The 23,076-nt window shown below is 32.1% G+C and overlaps 2 protein-coding genes and 1 long non-coding RNA gene across 6 annotated transcripts; 2 read left to right on the top strand and 1 right to left on the bottom strand.

Annotated features, from left to right (window-relative positions):
• Window positions 1-7: 7 nt before the first annotated feature.
• LOC135844872 (aquaporin-like) lies at window positions 8-23,076 on the bottom strand. 4 transcript variants are annotated; one of them, XM_065363255.1, is made up of 6 exons: window positions 22,808-23,076; window positions 9,865-10,079; window positions 4,306-4,449; window positions 3,907-4,140; window positions 1,209-1,289; window positions 8-1,131 (listed from the first exon to the last, which is right to left on the bottom strand). In XM_065363255.1, the coding sequence occupies exons 1-6, from the start codon at window positions 22,923-22,925 to the stop codon at window positions 955-957; spliced, it is 969 nt and encodes a 322-aa protein (XP_065219327.1). In that variant the 5' UTR covers window positions 22,926-23,076; the 3' UTR covers window positions 8-954. The 4 variants fall into 4 exon arrangements, with proteins under 4 accessions (XP_065219327.1, XP_065219331.1, XP_065219329.1 ...); XM_065363259.1 differs by lacking the exon at window positions 22,808-23,076 and adding an exon at window positions 15,740-15,999; XM_065363257.1 differs by lacking the exon at window positions 22,808-23,076 and adding an exon at window positions 15,565-15,696.
• LOC135844875 (uncharacterized) lies at window positions 15,385-15,885 on the top strand. The gene is made up of 2 exons (XR_010558656.1): window positions 15,385-15,535; window positions 15,622-15,885. It is a non-coding gene; the product is annotated as an uncharacterized LOC135844875 (long non-coding RNA).
• Window positions 16,366-21,442, top strand: LOC135844874 (aquaporin AQPAe.a-like). The gene is made up of 6 exons (XM_065363261.1): window positions 16,366-16,980; window positions 19,729-19,915; window positions 20,230-20,373; window positions 20,543-20,773; window positions 20,891-20,968; window positions 21,103-21,442. Exons 2-6 carry the CDS (start codon window positions 19,745-19,747, stop codon window positions 21,202-21,204), a joined length of 726 nt encoding a protein of 241 aa, XP_065219333.1. The 5' UTR covers window positions 16,366-16,980; window positions 19,729-19,744; the 3' UTR covers window positions 21,205-21,442.

Below are 23,076 nucleotides of genomic sequence, written 5' to 3'. Positions count from 1 at the left end.
AACAATCTTGAAACAAACACGAATGATTTATTTCTCGTACAAGTAAAATAAAACAAATTATGTAAAATAACACGTTATCGACGAACAGATCTAATTTATAGGGTTTCTCAAATACAAATAAACATAATAATTCAAATTCACTGGGTATCCCAACGTTTTATTTGATAAATGATAAGTAAGTAGCTGAAATGACTTTCAAAGTATGTATAAAACTGAATTTAAAATACAGTAATTATAATATTCCTGCTGAAATATAAAAATACATTATAAAAAAATAAAACAATAAAAAAAAATTCACAGCAAAAAAGAGCGAAAATTGTAAAATAATCACGAATAAATTATAAAAATACCAAAGCTTTTAAAAAAAGTGATCATGGATAGGTAATTCGTACTTGGTAGTACATAAATAATACACATCTCCTAGCTCATAAGAGAGGGTACACTTTACAGTCTTATCATAATTTCGTTACATGTCATGTAACAAAACATCCCGACTTGACGTTTATACGTACCGGTATTTCTCAATTTAGTCATCAATCACTCCACGTACCCTATCTTATACTTTTGAATAAAATTCTCGAAAAAATTCAGGGCCACTCTTATCAAAGCAATTACGCGATAGACGAATCACAATTTCACAACAGCTGTAAAATGTACCCTCATTAACTACTCGTTAAAAACCATCATAACTTAATACTTGGAATCCATTCATTAAAAAAAAAAAAACAACACAACGCCTTCAATTAGGCCAAATACCACAGCTAGGTATAAGAAAAGGTTTCAATCACATAATCATAACGTAACACGTAGCATGAAATTGAATCTCTAGTTGAAATAATAACTTAATTTTTTTTTCCATCACATAAGCTACGTGAAACGTACTGGTATCATTTTACCATAATGTCATAGTTGATGAATATCACACAGCGCCTCGAAATGATTGCAATTAAATAATCAAACAGAATTTTGACCTTTACCACCGAGCGCTGGTTTACTTTCGTGAATCGGACTATCGGGCGATTTTAAAACCGTATCTGTTGATTTTTCAGACGGATGTTCTGGCGTCGTGAAACAATACTTGTAAAACAAAGTCGAACATAAACTCCCACTCAGAGGTGCGAACCAATAGACCTGTTTAAAAATAAAAATCGATTATGCATCGATCGAAATTATACATTCGGGCTGTGATTACTCAGTTTCTAACATACCCAGTGCGCATCCCATACGCTGTTGATCAAAGCAGGAGCAAAAGATCGAGCTGGGTTCATACTACAGCCTGTGAACGGACCCTGAAACATATAAATTTTATATTTTTAAATAAAATATTTACGCGCTAAAAATTGAAATATTTGATACTAATTTTTTTCGAGATTTTGGAACTGAATCAAAAATTACCTACACGCTGACAAGCGAAAAATAATTATTTTTCTTAACATATTTTTTAATGTACATGGTCATGGACGTTGTAGAGCCTACGTTGTATCTCTGGTTAATGTAACATCGAAATTACCAACTCGTCGTAGTTTTATTTTTTCAACGTAGTATATCTACGTACATAGGTAGGTACCTAATAACATATTTTAGAAATATTCTCCATGGCCCATTTATTTGGTATAAATAACTTTCATTCGGAGGCAGGAATTTAGTACCCTACATAAATGAAAATCGCATGACATTTTAGGTCTATGCCATATTTTTCCTTTCAAATAGGCCAGTTTTGTTTATTTAGTATGGTCAAAGTGTACCTTTCATGAACAAGCGACTAACAATGAGTAGGTACCCAAAGTTAATTACCTCTGGTCAGGTAAACAACCATTAAAATTCCAAGATATAATTTTCAGGGTACCGAAACCCATTACTTCAATTTTTAGCAAATAAAGTAGTCAAATACACGTGTTTCCTTGACCTTGACATTTTTACTTTTTGAAAAGCCATACGACTGCTGGGGAAATTTTTCAAGGACTCCTTCGTTCAATGTCCTAACTTTATAAATAAATTATTGGGGTATTCCGTAAGGAAAAAAATACGAGTATAAAAAGATGAGGCTTATTTGCTCTTTAAATACAGTAGTCTAGAATTCAAGCAGCAAAAAGACGTATTCATTCATCGATTTTTTTTTTTGAGGACAAACAGTTACCCAGCAAAATGTGAGTAGGTACTGGTTCAGCATTTGAGAAAACCCCCCAAAAAAGTTTCTCCTTATGCACGTACTATAATTGGGGGGGGGGGTGAAAACTGGGTGTTTTCTGACTGAAAGGAGGACAACAAATTTGACTGGGCAACGAAAGTGTAAAAAAAGAAAGATAGGTAGGTCTACGAGTAGGTATCATTTATCAACCATAAAACTCGTGTTTCAAACCAAAAATTAAACTTCTTTCAAATTTTCCATTTCAAAATGAAAAGTTTTTTCATTCAAGGTGCCATTTTTTTCAACTTTGCAATAGCAATGTTCATAAATTTCGACAACTTTTCAATTTAGAACTGAATTTTTCAATTTGAAGATTGATTCTTTCTTTACACTTTGATGAAAAGTGACCCTTGACGACACACGTTCGAACTAAGAACTGAAACCCTCTCAATTTTCACACATTTGAAAGTTGATGTAAGTATTCCACAGATGAATTTTGAACATTTTTCAAAAAGAGGGATAAATGTAAATAAATAAGAAGTTTTGATTGAAATTTTTGAAAAAAATTGAGGTAATTTCAAGTTTTATTTTGGTAAATTTCTTACAAAGAAAAGAAATTTTTAATGTAGGTTTTCGATTTTGAAATTTAAAACTCAGATTTCAATTTTTTCTATTGAAAAAAAATTTATTTCGGATGAAATAAAAACCTATACTTACAAGTGCTGGAAGAAATGTCAAAATTTTGAAAATACATTAAAATTTTGTTTCTGAATTTTTAGGTAAAAATATAATGTACAGCAGGTGGGCATTTCATTCCAACAGAGGAATTTCCCAATAAGTAATTTTTAAAATCAAAATTCAAAAATAAATCACAAAAATCTTGAAAATGTTTTTTTGTTATCTTATGAGCAGATAAACTTTGTTGTTGGGGAATTTTGATTCTGGAATTTTTCGAATTAGACAGAGATGAAGAAGATTCTTACACTCAAACTTAAATTTCCAACAGGAAAATTTCAAAAATTGTATTTCTCAACTTGAATTTCCAAGTACCTAGGTATAATATTATTGTCTGATCTTGAACACTATAGACAACAAGACATCCCAGGATGAACCTTCCAACCAGGTACCAAATCTCATTTACTGATTTCCTTTCACCTATTCCACACATGGTCTAAATCGTGATACCTGCGTGATAGAGATTAATAATTGTCAGAACTGATAAGAAAATTGTGACCATACTCGAAGATTGAAAAACAATTTACTCATCGTCACATTTAACGAATTGATGACAAGGTGTTATCTTGACGTTTCTGATGCGAATTCAAGTTAAGGATTAGTAGATAACAGTCAGAGAAAAATGTCGCATTTGTGAATTTCGATCACGTACGCGCAAAAAAACAGTAAAAAGTTGTTCAAGATTGAGATAAAATTCAAATTCAGAATATAGAAACACACAGTACTTATAGTACTTGGTGCATATCTGCATAACCTACGTAGGTGTTTTATACAGCATTATAAGTCCTATACTGAGAAATAATGTAATAAGTGGCATCTTCGTAATCCATCGTATATAATTTCGTCAAGATTAAGCCGCATAAGGTCGAAATGACACGCTATCTATCTCGCGTGCTGATTTCTTATACTTAGTTAGTTATATATCAAAAAAATCTTATCTTGAAGGTAGACTAAGAAAATAGTTGCTAGGTACCTACTACCTACATCTAACGTATAAGGTGGATAAATCTTATTCTTTAGACACAAAAAATCTATGTACTTACAGCTGCAATAGATAAAGCTGCGACCAAAATGCCGAATTTGAGTGGAGTCGAATCGGAATTATGAGCATTTCGCGAATCCCAAACTGAACATACGACATACATCAAGAAGGCAGTACACAAAAATTCTATTGAAAATCCTCGCACGATGCCAATTGACGGATGTATGGTTGTCGTGCAAAATCCGCTAGTCGAATTACTCGTCATGTATTCGATAAATATGTCTTGTGTGGTAGCCTGCAACAGAGACATATTGCACATTAGTTAGGTATACTTAATTCGAATTCGAGGTTACAGGACGAATAAGTAATCACTTCAGAGTAAATCGAAACGATTCATCGAGCAATTACTTCATGGTTGAGATGGTCGATTTGAAGATTTGGTATATGAAGTTAAACTTACTTGCAGTAACCATAATCCAAAAGTACATCCTAAACATTCGGCTATTAGGTAGATAATGGCAGTGTATACGTTTATCCTTTTCAAAATTAAGGCACACAAGGTTACCGAAGGATTCAAATGAGCGTCGCTGATATGTCCGATGCCCTGCACAAAAAAAATCATTGATTTTGATCGTTAGTTTTTATCTAAGTATTCGTAAATTAAAACTATACTGCAAGTATGTAGTGAACTAAATGTCTATTTAGATAATTAAAAACTTTAGGTGAAAGTCGAGCAAAGCGTAAAATGATACTCATTAATAATTATTTATAGGAATGACAGCAAGTAGATCGGTAGATACTCGAAATTGACGAACAACAAATTACAGGTAAGTAATTTGAACATTATGAATTCATGAAATTAAAAAACATTGTCGTAGGTGTATTTCATCTTTTGGGCACGTGTTCGGTGTTTCAAATTCAAGGTGTCATTAAGTAAGAATAAGTAGGGTAGGTAGGCGTTATCAATCAAAATTTTGAAAATTTTCACAGCTGAGCATGATCAGGAAATGACCCAAGTTTGACAATTGGAATCCTGCCAAAGCTGTTGAAATAGGCGATGACGAAATCATAATTTGCATTAAGTAATATTGTTTTGATTGGCATCCACATTGACCAAAAACATATGTACCTACATGTACATACAAACCGAATATTTCACAAAAAATGTAATCTTGTTCCTGTTTGATTGATTACTTTAAAGCAAAGTTTGCCAAAATAACTTACATCTTTCAAAATAGGCACCTAGGTACAAAACAGGACCAGAATAACTAAGTAGGTAGTAAACGAAAAAATGCTTTTTCACTACTTTTTTCACCACACGTGGGTGTTTTCAGAACCAAGTAAGGACCCTTGATAGAGTCAGAAGACGTCGCTTTCAATCAGTGGGTGTTTTCAGACCCAAGTGAGGACCCGCTGTTGAGTTAGACACAGTTTTTAATCGGCGGGTGTTTTCAGACCCAACTCCCAAGTAAGGACCAGTGGTTGAATCAGCCACAGTGTTTAGCTGTTTACCTACTCCACATTCTGGCCAAAATCAAACAATTAAAATTAAAAACAACTGTGGTTGCGACAGAAACTGTTTCAATCGGTGGGTGTTTTCAGACCCAAGTAAGGACCTGTGTTTGAGACAGACACAGTTTTTAATCGGTGGATGGCTTTCAGACCCAAGTATACCTATCGTTACCTTAAAGCTGAAACCGAGTATGTCCATGAAAAAAAATCGTTTTTGTGCATCACTGATAAGACTTGTCACTCTGGGATACCCTGAATTTGAAAATTTGCATCTGGGTACAGTAAAAGTGCACCAGGGAAGATAAACGAAGATGACCGATGTTCAATCAGGACTCAACGAATCCTTCCGAGCAAATCCGAACCTTATCAGTGATGCGTAAAATCGTACTTTTTTTATGGACATACTCGGTTTCAGCTTTACGGTAACGATATTTCTGGTTGATTCAAACACATGTTTACAATCAGTGGGTGTTTTCAGACACTGGTAAAATTCATGTTATTTAACGGATTTTAAAAAAAAATTGCCTACTACTTTTTTCTCCTCCTTTTTTCAACTAACTTAAATTTGCAGAAAATTCTCCACTCAACCTCCCCCTCTCCCCCCATACACAAAAAATTTTAACAAAGTCAAAATTTTTCACAGGGAAATTTTCAAAAAAATTGAAATTGAAAGAAAATTTGCATACAAAGTATTTTTTAATTCCAATCAAAATTATAAAAAAACGAAACAAAACACATGAATGCATTAATGAATTGTTTTCATTTTTTTCACTACTTGTTTGACTAAATTCATCACTTTTTCCCCACTTTCACTACCCATTTTTAAAAACACTGCTTTTTCACTACTTTCACTACTTGTTGGATACCCTAGTATATTCGTCCAAAGAAATTAGAATCATTCATTCATTCAAGTATGTTTCCCTACTTTTTGAATAAGTATAAGTATGTGCCTGTGTATACATTATTAGAAAGATGAAAAGAGATATCATTTCAAAAAATATCCTGAAACAAAATTTTTAGCCATATTATCGTAGCTCTCAAAGTTTTAAAATATTTTTAGGTAGGTACAAATTTAAAAAAAGAAACATTCAGAGTTGAAATGTCAATTAAGTCTTTATTAAAAAGTGTCAATATCAAATAAATCTTTGCTACCTACAAAATGAATTTCTTGATCACTCAAACACTTATTTTTCTATAAGAATTCATGATACAAAGTTGCCTAAATGGTCTATTTTCAGCGACATCGAAAGTGATTCTCAAAACGCGATGATTTTGAAAATATATATTGCCTACACAATTTGCAATGCAGCTGCCCGATTACACATTTCAAAATAGTACATTCGAGTATATTTTTTTGAAAAAATTATATCTACTCATGTCAAAAATGAATCTGAAAAAATGAAAGTAGTCGGAATGGCGCATAGACAAAAGATTTTTCAAGTTGTAATTTCCCAATTGAGCGCTACGGAATTTTAAGCATCTAGCTACCTACTTGTATTTATTTTTTTTTATAAAGAAATTGCAAAATTTGAAACCTTTATAAAACTCTTAATTATTCATTCAGGCAACTGAATTTCTTTTTTGAGTTAGGTACAGTGGTGTGAAAATTATTAGACTAGCGCAATTTTTTGTTACTACATAAACAGATTTTTGGGGAAATACGTTCTATTTAATGAAATAAACTGATTTTGAATTTTTTATATCATATCATTGACTACAAGGGACACTAATGCCAAGAATTTATCATGATTTTTTCCAAGTTCTTGAAAGTCAGACAAAATATTGTTAAATAAGATACTTCTAAAGCCTGCTTTAAAAATTAGATTTTTTCCAGCTGTTTAAAAATCTAACATAATATAAGCAACACAACTGGATTTTTTCCATGTAATCAAAAGTCAGCGTTACGCAAATTTTGAACAGACCCCCACTAAATAAGAACACATCCATGTCGAAAATTCACTCACAATTCACCATACACAGCATTAGGTATAGGTAAGTGGTTTGTTTGACGTAAATACATATGTGACGTAAAAAGACGAGCACACTTCAAATTTTACGCACTGATAATGAGTGAGGTACAGTGACAGTAGATATTATGTACATACGAAAAAAAATACAAATAAGGAAGCTCTCATTATGAATATGTTGCCTATTCCTCAACTTTAAAGGGATAAGCAATACCTAATGGTGCAGAAATTTCAGGAAAACAAAATATGTACCTACTTATACATACCTACCTACATGTGTGCTATATGGGAGGTATATGTAATACGCAAAGTAAAATTTATTTCTTAGGAACATACCTACCTGTAGTTATATCTACTGATAGGTACATAAAAATGAAATTTCCAACAACAAAAAGACTAGGAAAAACTTTGTATACAATATAGGCTCCATAGGTAGGTATTCAAAAATGTAAAAGTTAGGACATAAAAAAACGTTGAAAATGAAATAAACACATAAAAAACGGTTTTTCAAAACTAAAACTTATCAACTTCGTTATCTCAATTTGATAAATATTGTTTTTTTAGTTTACATAAACAATGGAACTTTCGTTAAATATACTAGAAAATAACTCCAAAGTATGAAAAACATACCCAGAGGGTGGCATGGAAACATCAAGTAGGTAGGACACCTACAAATACTCGTACATATTTTTTAGGGGTTTCGTTAAGAAATCACAAACTTTTCTATTGGAATTTTGTCACAGGTAAGTAAGTTAAATGTTTTCAAAAATTCATAAAAATACGATGGAAATTAGAAAATAAATTTCAGTTTCAGAAAAATTTATGGGTGAGCTGAAAAACGACTTTTGAAAAGAAAAAAGTGGAGAATTCAATCAAAAATATCATTTTTGTGGAATTTCGTGATAACCACCTAAAATGGTTGAGAAGGTGTTGAATAAGCACCCACCAAAGTTGTAGATGCTTAAATACATTTTTGACCCACTCTTTCAGAGTGATTTGAAATTTCCAGAGAAAATTTTTAAAAAATTTCTGGAGACGCCAGAATGGTCTAAAACTAGCAGTTATGGATGTGTGGGAATTAAAATTGAAGAAATTATTCAAATTGATTCACTTTTCTCAAAAAATGTATATTTGATGAAAAAGTTTAAAAATTGTCCTTGAAACAGATTTTTTCAAATTTTTAAAAATTCTCCAAAAATCCAACAATAAATTTTATTCTCAGAAATTTTGGTTTTGGTGGTTTTAGTACACGCTTTTCAATCTAGATTAATTTCGTTTAAATCGCAGGGTGTATGTTCAAAACGGTCTCTTGTGGAAAGAAAAATATACAATTAAAAGGCTGAATCTGCGATGAATCTTTTTAAGACTATTCTGCAACCATTTTCTCAAGACCTTATGTATTTTGAAAAGAGTAAAATCTCTACTCGCCCCTCGTTTCATTCTTACCACCAAATTCTAAAAATTGAAAAATCACCATCCAACACCTTACTTGACCAAATTTTTCAGAATCACTGGTCCTTCAAATTTCATTGCAATACTTACTCACTATATAATATGTTTTCTGGTAATATCCAGATTTCAAGTAGGTACCTATGGCATATGGCATGAGGTTCAAATTCATTTGAAGCTCGATAGTCGATAGCCAATGTAGCAATTTAAACGTCAAACTTCCTCACCTATAATCATCATCCCCATACAAATTTTATAATTTTGACCCATCAAAGTTGAAAGAGGGCTTTATTTCCGTTTTCCGTACACACTATGTCAGAAAAATTTATGACCTTGTTAAATTTTTCAACATCAATCACGATACAAATTACAAAATAAAATACCCGAAGATGAGTAGGGTATTATGATTTACTTGTCAAACTGTTACAGAGGGTTAACGTACCTAACCTATATCTACTATGCAGTCACACACACACTCGTATAAGTAACTGATTTGTCTATAATGGACACTTCAACGTCGTTTATAATCAGCCCAATTGAAATTGAAACAATTCATCACATCGAAGCGACGAATACTTCACAATGTAACATAATAGGTATTTTCATTCTCGTTAATGATAACGTCATTAAGAATATCGAAGAAATTATTAAATGTGATTTAAAAATAGCCAACAATGCTGATAAACGTAGCAATCGATTATTTTTGGCGAGCTTGAATGGAAAAGAATAGAATGTTAATCAATCGACATTGATGCGAATTTTTTTTCTGAAGGAAACAAAGTCTTTTGAAGCAAGTAACTAATTCGTCGAATGAAAGAAGACCTTCTACAATGACATGATTTTTTTGAAATGATAAGATGATGGGAGAAGGGACAAAAAAATAGAGAAAAACGCGACCCAAATTATTTGCTTTCAGAGAATTTAAAGAGGATATTTTTGGAGAAGAAAGCTTGCAAAGGTCATTAAAATCACAAACATATTTTGCATCTTTCACATCCGCCAGCCTGCATATTTCAATATGTATTTGGACAAAAAGGTAAGATAGGGGTTTTCAACACTAGACGTACAGGTAAGTCTAGGTATACACTCACTTGAATTAAGGATGCAACAACAAATCCAAACACTAATCCTCCTTGCATCGGTGGTAATTTAGCCACTTCGGTAACACTGCCAAAACAACCCATACATCCAAAATACATCAGACAAGCAGCGCCGAAAAATTCGGCCAAGAATATCTGCATCAAGGTATCAATCCTATTCTTTCGAGTAATCGACTTCATGACTTTGGAGACGTTGCTTTGCTGCCCTGTAAAGTAAAAAATCACGCTTGAGTACACCAATAATAGCATGCTGAAAATTCAAAACAAAATGAACTATCTACAGTAAGTATAGCTTATTATAGGTATACATAATACAGCAATAAGAAAAATGCAGCTGTAAGTGTGAAAGTTGTAAAAGTTTAAATGCACTCACTCAATAAGGCATAACTATCGTGTTTTTGCATTTCGTCGACCAGAAAATAATTACACATCGGCGGCTTCACAACTTCTAAATAACTATAGGCATTAGGCACACACTGAACTGTCATTTCTCATTCAACGAGCCAGCTGCCAAACGTACCTCACCGTACACTTGAACTACAAACTTACGTATTTCGAGTACTTGAAAAATCGAACTCTTTCTCTCTTATACATATACATACCTACATAATGTCAATTGGCAATTAGCTGATAACGACGAAATACGATATTCGTAACAATTCCTAATTTTATTATATTCACGTGATGATTTTTCAAAATTGAATCATCCGATGCATTTTATCAGTAAAAAACAAAAAACCTTGCGTAATTTCATAATAAGGAATGACGTAACTGAGGGGGAAATTTGTTGACTGTAGACCAGCGAGCTCGTGCTCGGTGCTCTTATTGGCATTTATCTTTCGATCTCGTTATACGATGAAAATCACCAGTTAAGTAGATGTAGGTAACTACCTACTTGAAAACTCGAAACGTAAAAATTATAAAATTTGACAAAATATCACTAAAAAAGTAAGGTGCGGTGATGTTGAAACGAGATTTTATTTATTTTTAGATTAACCCCTCTCAAGCCAATATTCACTCTGTGAAAAATCAAGTCGAACTTTTCGAGACAAGGAAAAACATGCTACGTTGACAGGAGATGGGAATTACATGTATAAATTGAAGACGAAAAATGTAATTTTTGACGTGTACAAGTAAAATACACACACATGGTGCACTCGTATCTGGCAAAATACTTTCAAGTTATCGTTAGAATTCTGCTGTATCGTTGTTTAATTATACGCTGCAATAAGTTCGAAAATAACGAAAATTGTCAAACACTGCAATCAAGGTCAAATTTGAGATTTTAGTAATTTTTCTCTAGCTTCAAATATTTAAGTACCTATGCGTGTTATAATTAATTTAATATGAATAATGCGAAGTAGCAAAAAAATTGCCAGCTGTTTTCTCTGAAGTATAGGTAAATACTCGTAGTTGGAAAACAAAAGGGGATCGTCATACACGCACATGGGTCAAATTTCTTGACGTTTTTAATCGCGATACGACTGTGCGGTTGAAAATTAGGTAGTTAACTTTGCAAAATGTCGATCCTAAAAACGTGGACAAAAATTCCTCCTTTGAAAATCTTCAAAAGAAGGAGTCCCGATAAGGCCTTTTTGGCCCCAAGCCAGTTATCGACTCGACCACTCTTAAAATGTTGTAATAAATGTCCCAAATACGAATCCGTGGTTAGTTAATCCAAAATGACCATTTTTTGGGCTCCAGGGGTTCCCAAAGTTGTAAATAAAAAAATAATTTTTGGAACCACTGAGTATTATTTTCAAAAACTTTTTTAGCGTAAGATATCTGTTTGAACCCGATAAACTTTATGCGAGGTGATTTCCCCATTTTCGACCCTCGAGGGCAGAAATTTGGGAGGGGGGTTTAATTTTTGGAAAATTTTGGAACCACCATTTTGAACTTACCCCTTTGAACCTCCCTAAAAAGCTTTTTAAAGTTTATTAGTATCTGAAAGACCTCCATCCTACCGAATTTTGAGCTCAATAAAATTTTGCGCTGGTACTCAAAAATCCAATTTTCCAATTTTTCGTAATTTCAATATTTTGGGAATCCCTGGAAAGCTAGAAACCTGCGATTTGCGCCAAACGTAATGTTTTGAGGTATACATATATTCGATTATCTAGATGAAAAAGTTCATTAAGTTCCCCTTAAATTCGTAATTTTGAATCCTTCTTTTAGAGCCCCCCCCCCCCCCACTTTAGGAACCCCTAAACAAGGAGTTTATGCATATTTTTTCAAATAAATTGAAGAATTTACATTTGAAACACACTAGCAAGCGCTCGATAATTTTTCATTTGATTTTACCTGTAACTTTCAAAATTGAGGTTTTTTGGGTCAAATTCTGAGATTTTATTTAGTTGAAATCGTGGAAACGTGATTCTAACGTTTTTTTTTTCAAAGAGTACATCTCAGAAAATAATTCGCCTTTGAATATTTCGATACTACGTAATTAAAATAAAAACATCAAAAAATCTCAAAAACATATTTTTAAAACAATTAAGGAAATAGTTTTAGTACAAATTATAAACTTATACCAGCTTGACATAAATTTTTAAAAAATCGAAAAAGTTTTTCAATAATTCACTGTGGAATTAACTCTTTGACCTGAATTTCTAAGGTGGAAATCCTCCCTCCATCCAATATCATTACCCACCGTTCACTGGCAAAAAATACTGATACCGCAACTTTTTCAAATTTTCATCAGAAAAGAAATGGCAAATGATGAAGCAAGACTTTTTCGCAATTTCTTCATCGACAAACAACTGATACCAACTTTTTCCAAATTTTCATCAGAAAAGAAAGGGCAAATACATAATAACGCAAGACTTTTTCGCAATTTCTGACATGAACGCTAGATTTTGAAAATTTTAGTGAAGAAGGCAGCGTTTTTTTGTCAATGTCTTTTTGGATTTTTCTTTGCAAAACAGCGATAATTTTTAATGGGTGGGTGGGTGGGTGGGTGGTTAGGTAGATAGGTAGGTATCTAATTTTTGGCAATAACGTGAAACCTTTTAGCAATTTTTAGCAAAAAAAAAGTGCAACTTTTAGGCAATTTATGGTATTTTTAGAAATAAAAAGCATGATTTTTTACCAATTTGATAAAAAACAAAAATTTTTATTTTGCTATAGACTTTTTGGAAATTACTGGCAGAAACATGAGGCTATTTTGTAATTTTTTGGTGAAAAGTAACCCCTTTTTAGAAAAATATTCTCATAAAGGGAAATTTTGACAGTTTCAGCAAAATAAAAGCAAGACTTTAGGACATTTTTGGCAATAGAAGCGAAAGTTTTGTGCACTTTTCAAGGGAAAAAATGAGAAATTTGAATTTTTTTACGAACAAGCGACAATTTTTAGCAATTTTTGGCAGTAAGGAAGACTGCTACAATTTTGGCCAAAGGCTGTAGGGCTTTATATTTAACTGTAATGCTGAAAAGGAAGTGTACCCAGTTGGAAAAGAATAAAAAAGTGATTACTTTCTTAAATTATTCACTTGTTGATACCTTTACCTATATCATGGGCATTTTTTTTCTTTTTACCTATTAATAGGTATCTACTAATTTATTGTAAGACCAAGATTTAGAAAAATTGAATTTTTGAAAATTTTATCAAAAAGTAATTATTTTAGTACCTGAGTAAACGAAATTTTGAAAAAGCAACCGAAAATTACTTTAACTAACTTCAGTAACGTAGAACGTAATGAAAAGAAACCGAGAACGAGTCCTGAAATTTTAAAGTCATTTCAAGAGTCATGATTTCTCTTCCAGCAGAAATTGTTTTCAAGTACCTAGCTCCATGAAACAATTTTTTCAGGGTCGTTTTTGAAAATCACATCACATGTTACATCCACACAAATGGAAAAGAATTGAAGAAAATTGTGAAATACGAAACCATGACAATAATCTGCAGACAAAACCTTGTAAAACTTGACCCTCAAAGTCTATTTTCGGAATAGGAGCTTGATTATAAAATCATTCACAGAAAAAGCCTATGTAATTAAAATTCATCCCAAAGCCAAAATTTAATTGAAATCTAGGAGATTTCAATTCTTTGAATTTGAACGAACGACGACTGATACGTATTTGTAGGAGTTTTTTCTGTTTTAATTAATCATACCAGAACAGGACCGTCTTGTTCAAACTTTTCATTTCAGGTAACCGCCTCTCCCTCCCCTCCCTCCAGCTTCGGTACTATAAGAACTAAAAAGCGTTTGAAATATCGAACCGTTGCGATTCGAAACGAAGCAAATTTTCCAAATTTTCAATTTTATTGGTGATTATTACGAATTTGCGTCACCAATACGATAGCTATCAGTACGAAAGTATGATAACAATACCCCGCAGTTTCGTAGGTCGACGAAATAATGATATTTACAATGTGTTTTATCTGTCCTTAGTTTATCATTTATTCGCTTCGTTTCGAATAAAAAAATAAAAATATTCGCTTTTTTCCTTGACCATAGGATATGTAATCAAAATTTTATGATATGTAGTTCAATTTTTCACCTCCTATTTTTCATCTTCGTTAGAAAGTATAGAAGGAGACATATTTTTGCGTAGATATGAAATACCTCAATTTAACCTCTACCTGCCTGTATAGTATAGGTACTACATATGATCACAGATGACTTTATGGCCAACTTGAACCGGTTTCTCGGCGTTTATCTGCATAATTAAAAATATTGTCACCAAGAAATGTGATAGTTAGTAAATACCTAGACTGCTACCTATGTACCTAGGCACTTTAGTTAAATTGAAATTAACTATACAAACTAACAAACTTCTAATTTAAAATTCCACTGGGTAGATAGGTAATGATAATGAATAAAACGAAACAAAAAGATAATTCACCACGTAAGTGTGCAGAATTTTCGAAGATAATACCACACACCATAACAACAAGAAAAATCGAGTTTTAATTGATCATTAATCATAATAGCTTTGTTCACGTGATTTCATTGTTTATCGTAATGTTATAGGTACCTATACATAGTAATAAAAATAATAAAATAAATACGTTCGGTGGAATAAATATTGCAACCTTTTCAAGACCTTATACATTTCATTCGATAAAAAATCACATTAGATCTCGTTCAAAAGTACAGCATAGAATTATTCAAATTTCAAAGGTCAAAAATTAAAGTGCAACTTGCAACAGAGTATTTTCTCTCAAGTTGCAGTTAATCATAAATCAGCAAAATCAGCTAGTCTAGTGAAATAGTGAAAATGCTCTACGTGAAACGCGGCAACACTGTAATCGCTTAGCAACAAACACCCTTTCGTGAATGATACAATTAATAATAAGAATTCTTTTATCACACGAGCGTGGTTTCTCCAGTTTTCTAGAACATATGTACGGAATGTTCGATAAATAGAATTTGAATAAAAATGATCCAGCGAATCGCATTAAATTCATATTTGATGAGAGCAGTCATCAAAGAGTTAGATACGCGAAGGGTCGATTTTAGGTAGTTTAGTTATCAGTAGTAGCTAGGTAACTAACCACTAAGTAAATACAGCCGGTAATTGATATTCTGCTCGTGGTTTTGAGCAAGAATGCAGGTAAATAGGTATGTAAATAATTTGCGAATACACTCGAATCGAAGCAAATTTTTTCAAAAGTAATTATGCAAAACAAAAGTACAAATAAACAAAAATACACTAAGTAGGTAGTATACATATTACTCGACTTACATTTGATAACATCAAAGTGCCAAGCGTTACTCATATTTTATCGAAATATTTTTACAGATAAACGCGAATGAAACAGAATAAAACACACGCAGATACAAGACACCAACTCGTAGAACAATGTCAAATACTTGGTTGAAATCTTACAATGAATAATAAAATAACCGTACGAAATTACCTGAGCGGAAAATGTAGAAGCTGTGGGTTGTGGAAAGTAATTCGATGACCTTATTTCGATATAATCGAATGCTTTACGAAACAATGTTGCTTATAATGTTTTCACAAATCAAATCAGCACTACTTAGCATTCATTCGCATACTAGATTCTATTTAAAAAAATTCGTTTCCGTTTTATCTTCCAGATTACGCCGAATACTTGATCGCGAAACATGTCTGTCCGGCCGCAGATTCACTGATACTGAGTCTGAATGAGTAAAAGCAGAAAGCACGTTTCTAATTTTTATTCAACTTCTATCTGGCTTGGTGGGGATGCGAAAGAGGCGCAAAGGCATGAACTACAAAGGGGCAACGGCCAATTTAACCCGAACTTTTCGGTATTGCGATTATGTTCGCAGATTATGATGTTAAAAAAAAATTAAAATCGTTTATAATTTTGTATTATGTTGACGCCAATATACATAAACATTATTTTTTTTTATTGGCCTAGGCAATGTGTTTTAAGCTTGTTGAGAAAATAATCGATGAAAGTCGTTTGTAAACAGTATATCTACCAGTGTACTGTTACGACCTGCGTAATGTTTTAATTTTTACCCAAATTACAAATTATTACATAATTATAATCGTAAATTTCAATAGGTTAAAATTGATCAGATATTTTTTATTAAAAAAATTTGGTGATAGACAGTCAGCAGATATTCGATTAAAATGTTTTATCAGAACAGCATACACCTACCTAATGTATTTCCCTTCCTAATTCGTGGTCTCTGTTTAAAATCTAACCGACTGCACTTACTGGCTACTAGGAATAAAATTCCATTATTGCGGAAAAACGTATCGTCAAACATATACTCATGCTATACTGATTACTATAGACATAAAATAACATCGTTAATGACAATGATGCGCTTAAGGAAAAATGCAACAAACACATAGGTAGGTAGTAGGTACTCGAGACCTTGTAACATTTAAGCATAAAAATTCGAATACCTGCCTCGGTTTACATTTTCCTTATGTGATAGCTATAAATGTAAATAAACAATAGAAAACATTCTTTGGAATTATTGGTCTAGCATATTGATCATGACTCTATAATTTACTTTATTTACTTAAAACTGCGAACGAATTATTTGGATTTTGTAAACGTCCTGAAATTATGGTAACTTCATTATTCAAGTTCGGTGTAGCACAGAAAGCTCATTCAATTTGCGTCTGTTTTATATGCTAAAATTTTAATAACGTGTAAGTATCTGTAGATCTTAATTAATTTTGTGTTAATGAGTACGCCATTTCATCAAAATACTTAATTGAATCATTATGTTTTTCGTAACAGCTTCCGTTGCTTAAAAATTTATGTTAGCTAGTTGAGTATTATATCTATTAGGCTATGAATAATTATTTTTGTGAGACGATTATATGTAGTGGCATCGTAGTTGATATACAACATGATAAACCTTACTCACAATTAGATGCTTTGAACGAAGAAATGATTGATTGATATGATATATCTACCGATTGCTTTAATTATTCTTTTCGACAATTTTTAGGAACTTAAGTATAGAAAATTTAAATCGAAATGAAAATCTTTTGTCGAGACAACTCGCCTTAAATAAAGTTAGATTATGGAACTTATTTCAAAATAAAAAAGCAAATTAATAATTTGTTGAAAAATGTTCTTCAATTAAATTCTTATCTCATTCCATAACATCCTGATTTTTTTTCGTTATCAATATTAGTTTACAATACAGTCAGCCTCTTCTATGGAAATGCCAATTAGTCACATAATGTTACCCGTATGTGCGCGAGTAGTATACCAATCACGTCCATTTCAACTTCTCGTTACAAAAATTTACGCCTGTCACTATCCAAAAATAGGCAAAATTGAGCATTAAAAAAATGAAAAAGATTAACACAAATTAGAAATAAGGTATTCAAGAGCGGTGAACTTTTTTGTAAAAATTTAAAATAAATTAAGTACATTTGCAAGTTGGAAACACACAATTTAGAATTGCAATGGAAAAAAGTGTTTTTTTTGCTGGTTCGATGAAGAAGTGAATGGAAAAATTATCAGTAACAAGAATTGCTATAAATAAAATTATTTAAACTTAAATTTTTCATTTTTGAAAGCAACATTTCAAGATCAACAATAAAGAACAAAATATTTGCAACATTTTTCATACTTCAAGTTCAAGTTGAAAAATAATCATGAAAATATTAAACTTTAACTTTTTTACCTACACTTGCAAATGCAATGGAGTTTAAAACTTGGAATTTTCATTTTTTTTTTGTTTTTGTTTTTTTAAATTTTTATTTCATTTTTGAAGCTTTGAATAATTTATACCGTTTGTCTTTTAGAGCAGGTATGATCATGAAAACTCTTCGCGAATATATTTTCATCGATTTTATTATTGAAACGGCATAAGGTATGCAACTAAACATGCTTATTCACTATTAGGAAAATGCATTGCTCTATGTATATTTCAGAATTATTTTTATTTTTTTTAATTGCGCACGAGAATAAATGTTTCGAAAAACTATATAACAAAAATAAATAAATAATTTGAAACACTTTTTGGTGTTAGGTATACCGATTTTTATATCAAGTCAAATTCCTCAATAATCAGAAAATTTTCAGGGTATAGAAAGAAATGAAATCAACAGAATATTCGTTATTTAAATCACATTATTACTAGAATCCAATCAGTTAAGAAAATTGCAAAATTTTTTATAATAAATTTCATTTCATTTTTTTGAATATCTTGGCGAATATTGGATAGATATTTAGATTTTAATACTTCATACCTGAGATTTCCATGCTTTGATAAACCGGCCGTTTATCGATTAAGATAGGTAGGTACTTTTTTTTTTTTTTAAGTGTCTTGAACAATTTTAAATCTTAACAGCTGTTTACCTGTTGATACTAAGCAGAATAAGAGCAACTTTTTTTGGAAAAAGACGTGTTTATTTTAGATCCTAACAATAGGTTTTGCAAAATTACCCAATTTTTACAGAAGATAAAGTACAATAATACATTACACCTTATGACGTGAGAGCCTTTATAGTTGTTATGTTGTACAGGTATATGAGTTAGGTACATACGCATTACCGTGATAAGAGTTGGACAGCAAATTTATGACCAGCGTCATAAGTTACGTTTGTTACCGTTATATGAAAATTTGATCAAAGTGTCTAAACTAAATATGCACATGTACGCGAGTACCTACAACTCGTTCCAATTCAAGCCCATTCTAACGGATCACAATCCACAAAATCAAGAAAGTAAAATCACAAAGTGTAAAATAACGCAGCTAATGATAAGAAAGTCGGAAGTATGCATTTTACATGGAAGCTATACCTTCCTACTCGTAAATAATCACATCTCTTTTGCAGTAGGTATGGTATAGATATGCGTAACGTTAACTTATCCAAGGTCTGTTTTGAAAAGAGCATGGCATCAAAATACTTATGGTTAAAAATACATCCCATAAGTGATGAGTTATTTTAAACGTATTCCATGCGGGTATTGTTCAATGGTATAAGCATATGTGACCAGCGTATAACTCGCAGCATCCGCATTGTTGTGAAGAATGAGCGTTAAAATCACAACGAAGACGCGAGATGACAAAGTTTTAAAATAGCTGGTATACTAAAGGCATTAATTTGACAGGGATAACATCCGCTGAATTTTCAAATGACTATACAATATATAAAAGATGAAAGAAAAAAGTCGTTGTTGTGATTGCGTTATCAGTGATGAGCTAGTCTTGTGTACTCTTGACCTTAAACTTAAACTTGAGCAATAGATACTCATACGAGGTATTAGATAGTACAGGTGTCTAGTATAATGGTGTCGTTGACCCTATAACTTATCCTACCCTATCCAATATCTCCATTTACCTAAACAATTAATTTGCAATAACGTTAGATGAGGCGTGTACATACTGTTTTTTATACAAAAACGATTATTTTTTGTTTTTTTTTCTTCAATAGGAATTTCTATTGATACATGAATTTTAACGTATGGAACGCCGTGGAGATTTTCGTCGCCGAAGTAATGGCCAGTGGATTTTTCATGTTTTTCGGTTGCATGAGCATAATGACCGGATTCACACAGAAACCACCCTCTGTGTTGGAGGCAGGGATGGCTTTTGCTTTCATAATATCTTGTATCATAGTGGTAAGTATGGGTGTGTAGGAAGTATTTCAGGTCCTAAAATGTTCACGGCTTGGATAAAATTATGAAGGGTTTTAGGGTTTTGGAAGTGGGTTTGTACATTTGATGAGGTATTAGATGGGTATTAGGCAGACTGTAAGCCCAGTATCAAACTCTGGATGTGCGAGTGTTAAGCACAGGCATTTATGATGGAAATATTTTAATAAGTAGGTACTGTTCCTCTTCGGTGATAACATTTTACTTGTTAAAAAAAAAAAATGTAAATTTTATAGTTTTATGCAAATAATTTGACTAAAATTAGGTAAAAAATTATGCAGATGTTCATTCACATCAGTGGAGCACATTTGAATCCGGCGATAACAGCGGCGACAATAATGTTGGGAATAGTTAAACCAGAAATGGCATTTGTCTACGTAACAGCGGACTGTTTAGGCGCCTGCTTAGGATATAAATTATTAACGGTATGTTCTTTGCTGATTTGTAGGTATTTATTTACATAAGGATCGAAATTGTATCTATCCTTTTTAAACTTGATTATAATGGCTATTAAGTTAGGTAATGCGATCGAGGACCCCTCACTCCTCCTCTGAGGCACCTTTATGTACCTACTTAACAAATGGAAAATTACAGATTGTTACTCCGCACGATATCTTATTCCATGGTGTCGATAAATCGTTCGGATTTTGTACAACGATACCTAATCCGCTTTTGAGCACAGCGCAGGCTCTATTTATGGAATTTTTCTGTACCTTCTTTCTACTTTGCATGGTTTGCGGAGCTTTTGACCCAAGGAGTAATAGTCAACCGGACACGTTGCCGATTAAATTCAGTTTTGCCATCATTGGTATCGTTCTTACTGCAGTATGTGCCACCAGCTTGCAAACTGGTTTATTACCTGTAGCTATGTACCGCATCATATCTATATATAATACTACGAGTAGCATAAGCAAATATCATAGATGGTGTTTTATTTTTCAGGGTCAATATGGCATCAGCATGAATCCAGCTAGATCTTTAGCCCCTGCCATATTCAACGGTGTGTGGACCAAACACTGGGTATGAGATGCACATCTCCTTAAAATAACTCTATTTATACAATCTACATACCTACATGCACTGAACACACTGAAAATGCACTGGTGGTCTGGTGACTAATTTATGGGTTAATTTCGCTTATTATGTGATTACAGATATATTGGCTAGGTCCAGTTAGTGCAGGTTTCACAACTCCGGTTTTCTATAGAATGGTATTTCAAAGAAATATGGATAAAGGAAAAGTCGAACCGAAATGATCACCGCGCTAATAAGATAGCAAACTCCCGAATTTGTTTCTCTTTAATTTTTAAAAGAGAATACGTTCGTTGGCGGTTTCGTAATAATTATATCATGATGAAACTTTAACCCATGCTTGAAATTATTCATAATGTATGTGGAATTCTTCTTCGACTACCTACATCGTTATATGGACTAGGAAGTAGCTGATTTTGTTAAACAGTCATGAATATACATTTGAAATGTTTCTATTATTAATTGAATCGTTTGTTTTTAAAATGCGAACACTTCGAAATGAATAATCTTTTTAAAATAATTCCCTCAGGTATAAGAATTATGAAATGCCTTCGTCTTCGGATCTTTCCCATCACATTTCATCTTCCAAATTATTAAAAAAGTTCATTTTACATAAAAATCCTAATTTTAATTTTGTTCAAAAAAATAAAATAAAATACAACGCACTCAATAGGTTGGAAAAACTGAATCAGTTTTTCAAAAAATAGGTATGCATTTCTGGAAAACATATAAATACCATGATGGCATTGATGGCCTTGGTGTTAATTTTTTAAAATTTTAAAATTGTTTCGTTTTAATAACAATTTCATTTCTGAATTTTAATGTTTTTTTTTTTTTTTTTTTTTTTAATTTTCCTACTAAGCTTGCACAATTTAATTTATCTCTATTGAAATTAACGGTCTGGCTTTAACGAACATTTTATTTTTTTCAAATTATTGTAATCAAGAAATCAAGTTATACCCACGTACATCTTGAAACATCGCGATAGGTTTGAGTGGGAACAACCAAGTGCCAACGGCTCATTGAATAAAATCGACGATACGCCTGGTTATCTTTAGATATGCAATTTTTTAATCATCAAAACAAAATCATCACTTTTCAATACACCACACGTTTCGAATGAATGCTTTGAAAACTACCAAATTGCACAGGGAACGAAAATGGAGGGGAGGAAAAGACTATGACGAAAACACCAAAAAAATCCTAACTGAATCATGATGTAATAATCGATACTTATTATCCAAATCACGTTTCAAAAGAGTGATTTGAAAATGATCAAATTAAAGAGGGTTGAGAAGGAGGAGAAGAGCTGAAGGAACTGCAATTTAACCAGTCCACAAAACTGGTTGAATTTTACCTAATTTTTTCAATCTGTAGGCCGTGGGGTGATAGTTGACTTATCTTTAATGACGTTCGAAAAAAAATTGAAACGTAGAATTATTTTGAGTAGGTATAAGGGCTTCGTGGAAAATATTATTAAAAAGTGATGTAGGCAGTTAAAAATATGAAGAATTACTTTTGCGAACTTGGAGCTGACAAAGCACGTAGTTTGTTTTATTCCACGTTATTCGAGTAAACCATAAAGGTACAAAAATTGAATTTTTTTAAATTAAATATTTTTGGGATAAAATATTAAATTGTGATGTAAAAATAAATTTCGTTTTTTTTTTTACTTTTACTGTTTACGATAAAACGGAAATTAAAATAGAATTATTCATTAATTAAAATACCTACATCTCTTATTTTTAATAGTCAAATAATCACAATTCAGTGTAAACTAATCGACATTTTCTTTTAGTAGGTAGGTAAATATCGTAAAACACTCACCATTTTGTTGACCAACAGCCTGGTTTATTTCTTCTTGACCATCTGAGTTTCGTAATCCTAAAATTCGTTGGTAGATTCGTTCAACGATGGAAATTTCGTTAAAATTTTTGCTATACATTTTTTTAACACATTCAACTAACGACGCCTTTGCACAATGTTAATGAATTTACTGTCGGAATATTTCACACAAATACTGAGTATAGATAGATAATAGTAAAGCGACACTATTATCTTCTTCGTAGAAAAATTGTGTGGTAGGTACCTGTGCA

This window comes from Planococcus citri, chromosome 4 (genome assembly GCF_950023065.1).
Source record: "Planococcus citri chromosome 4, ihPlaCitr1.1, whole genome shotgun sequence".
In the NCBI taxonomy this organism is placed as follows: Eukaryota; Metazoa; Arthropoda; class Insecta; order Hemiptera; family Pseudococcidae; genus Planococcus; species Planococcus citri.
The sequence above is the reverse complement of the archived record's forward strand: the minus strand, read 5'-3'. Positions and strand labels throughout refer to the sequence as shown.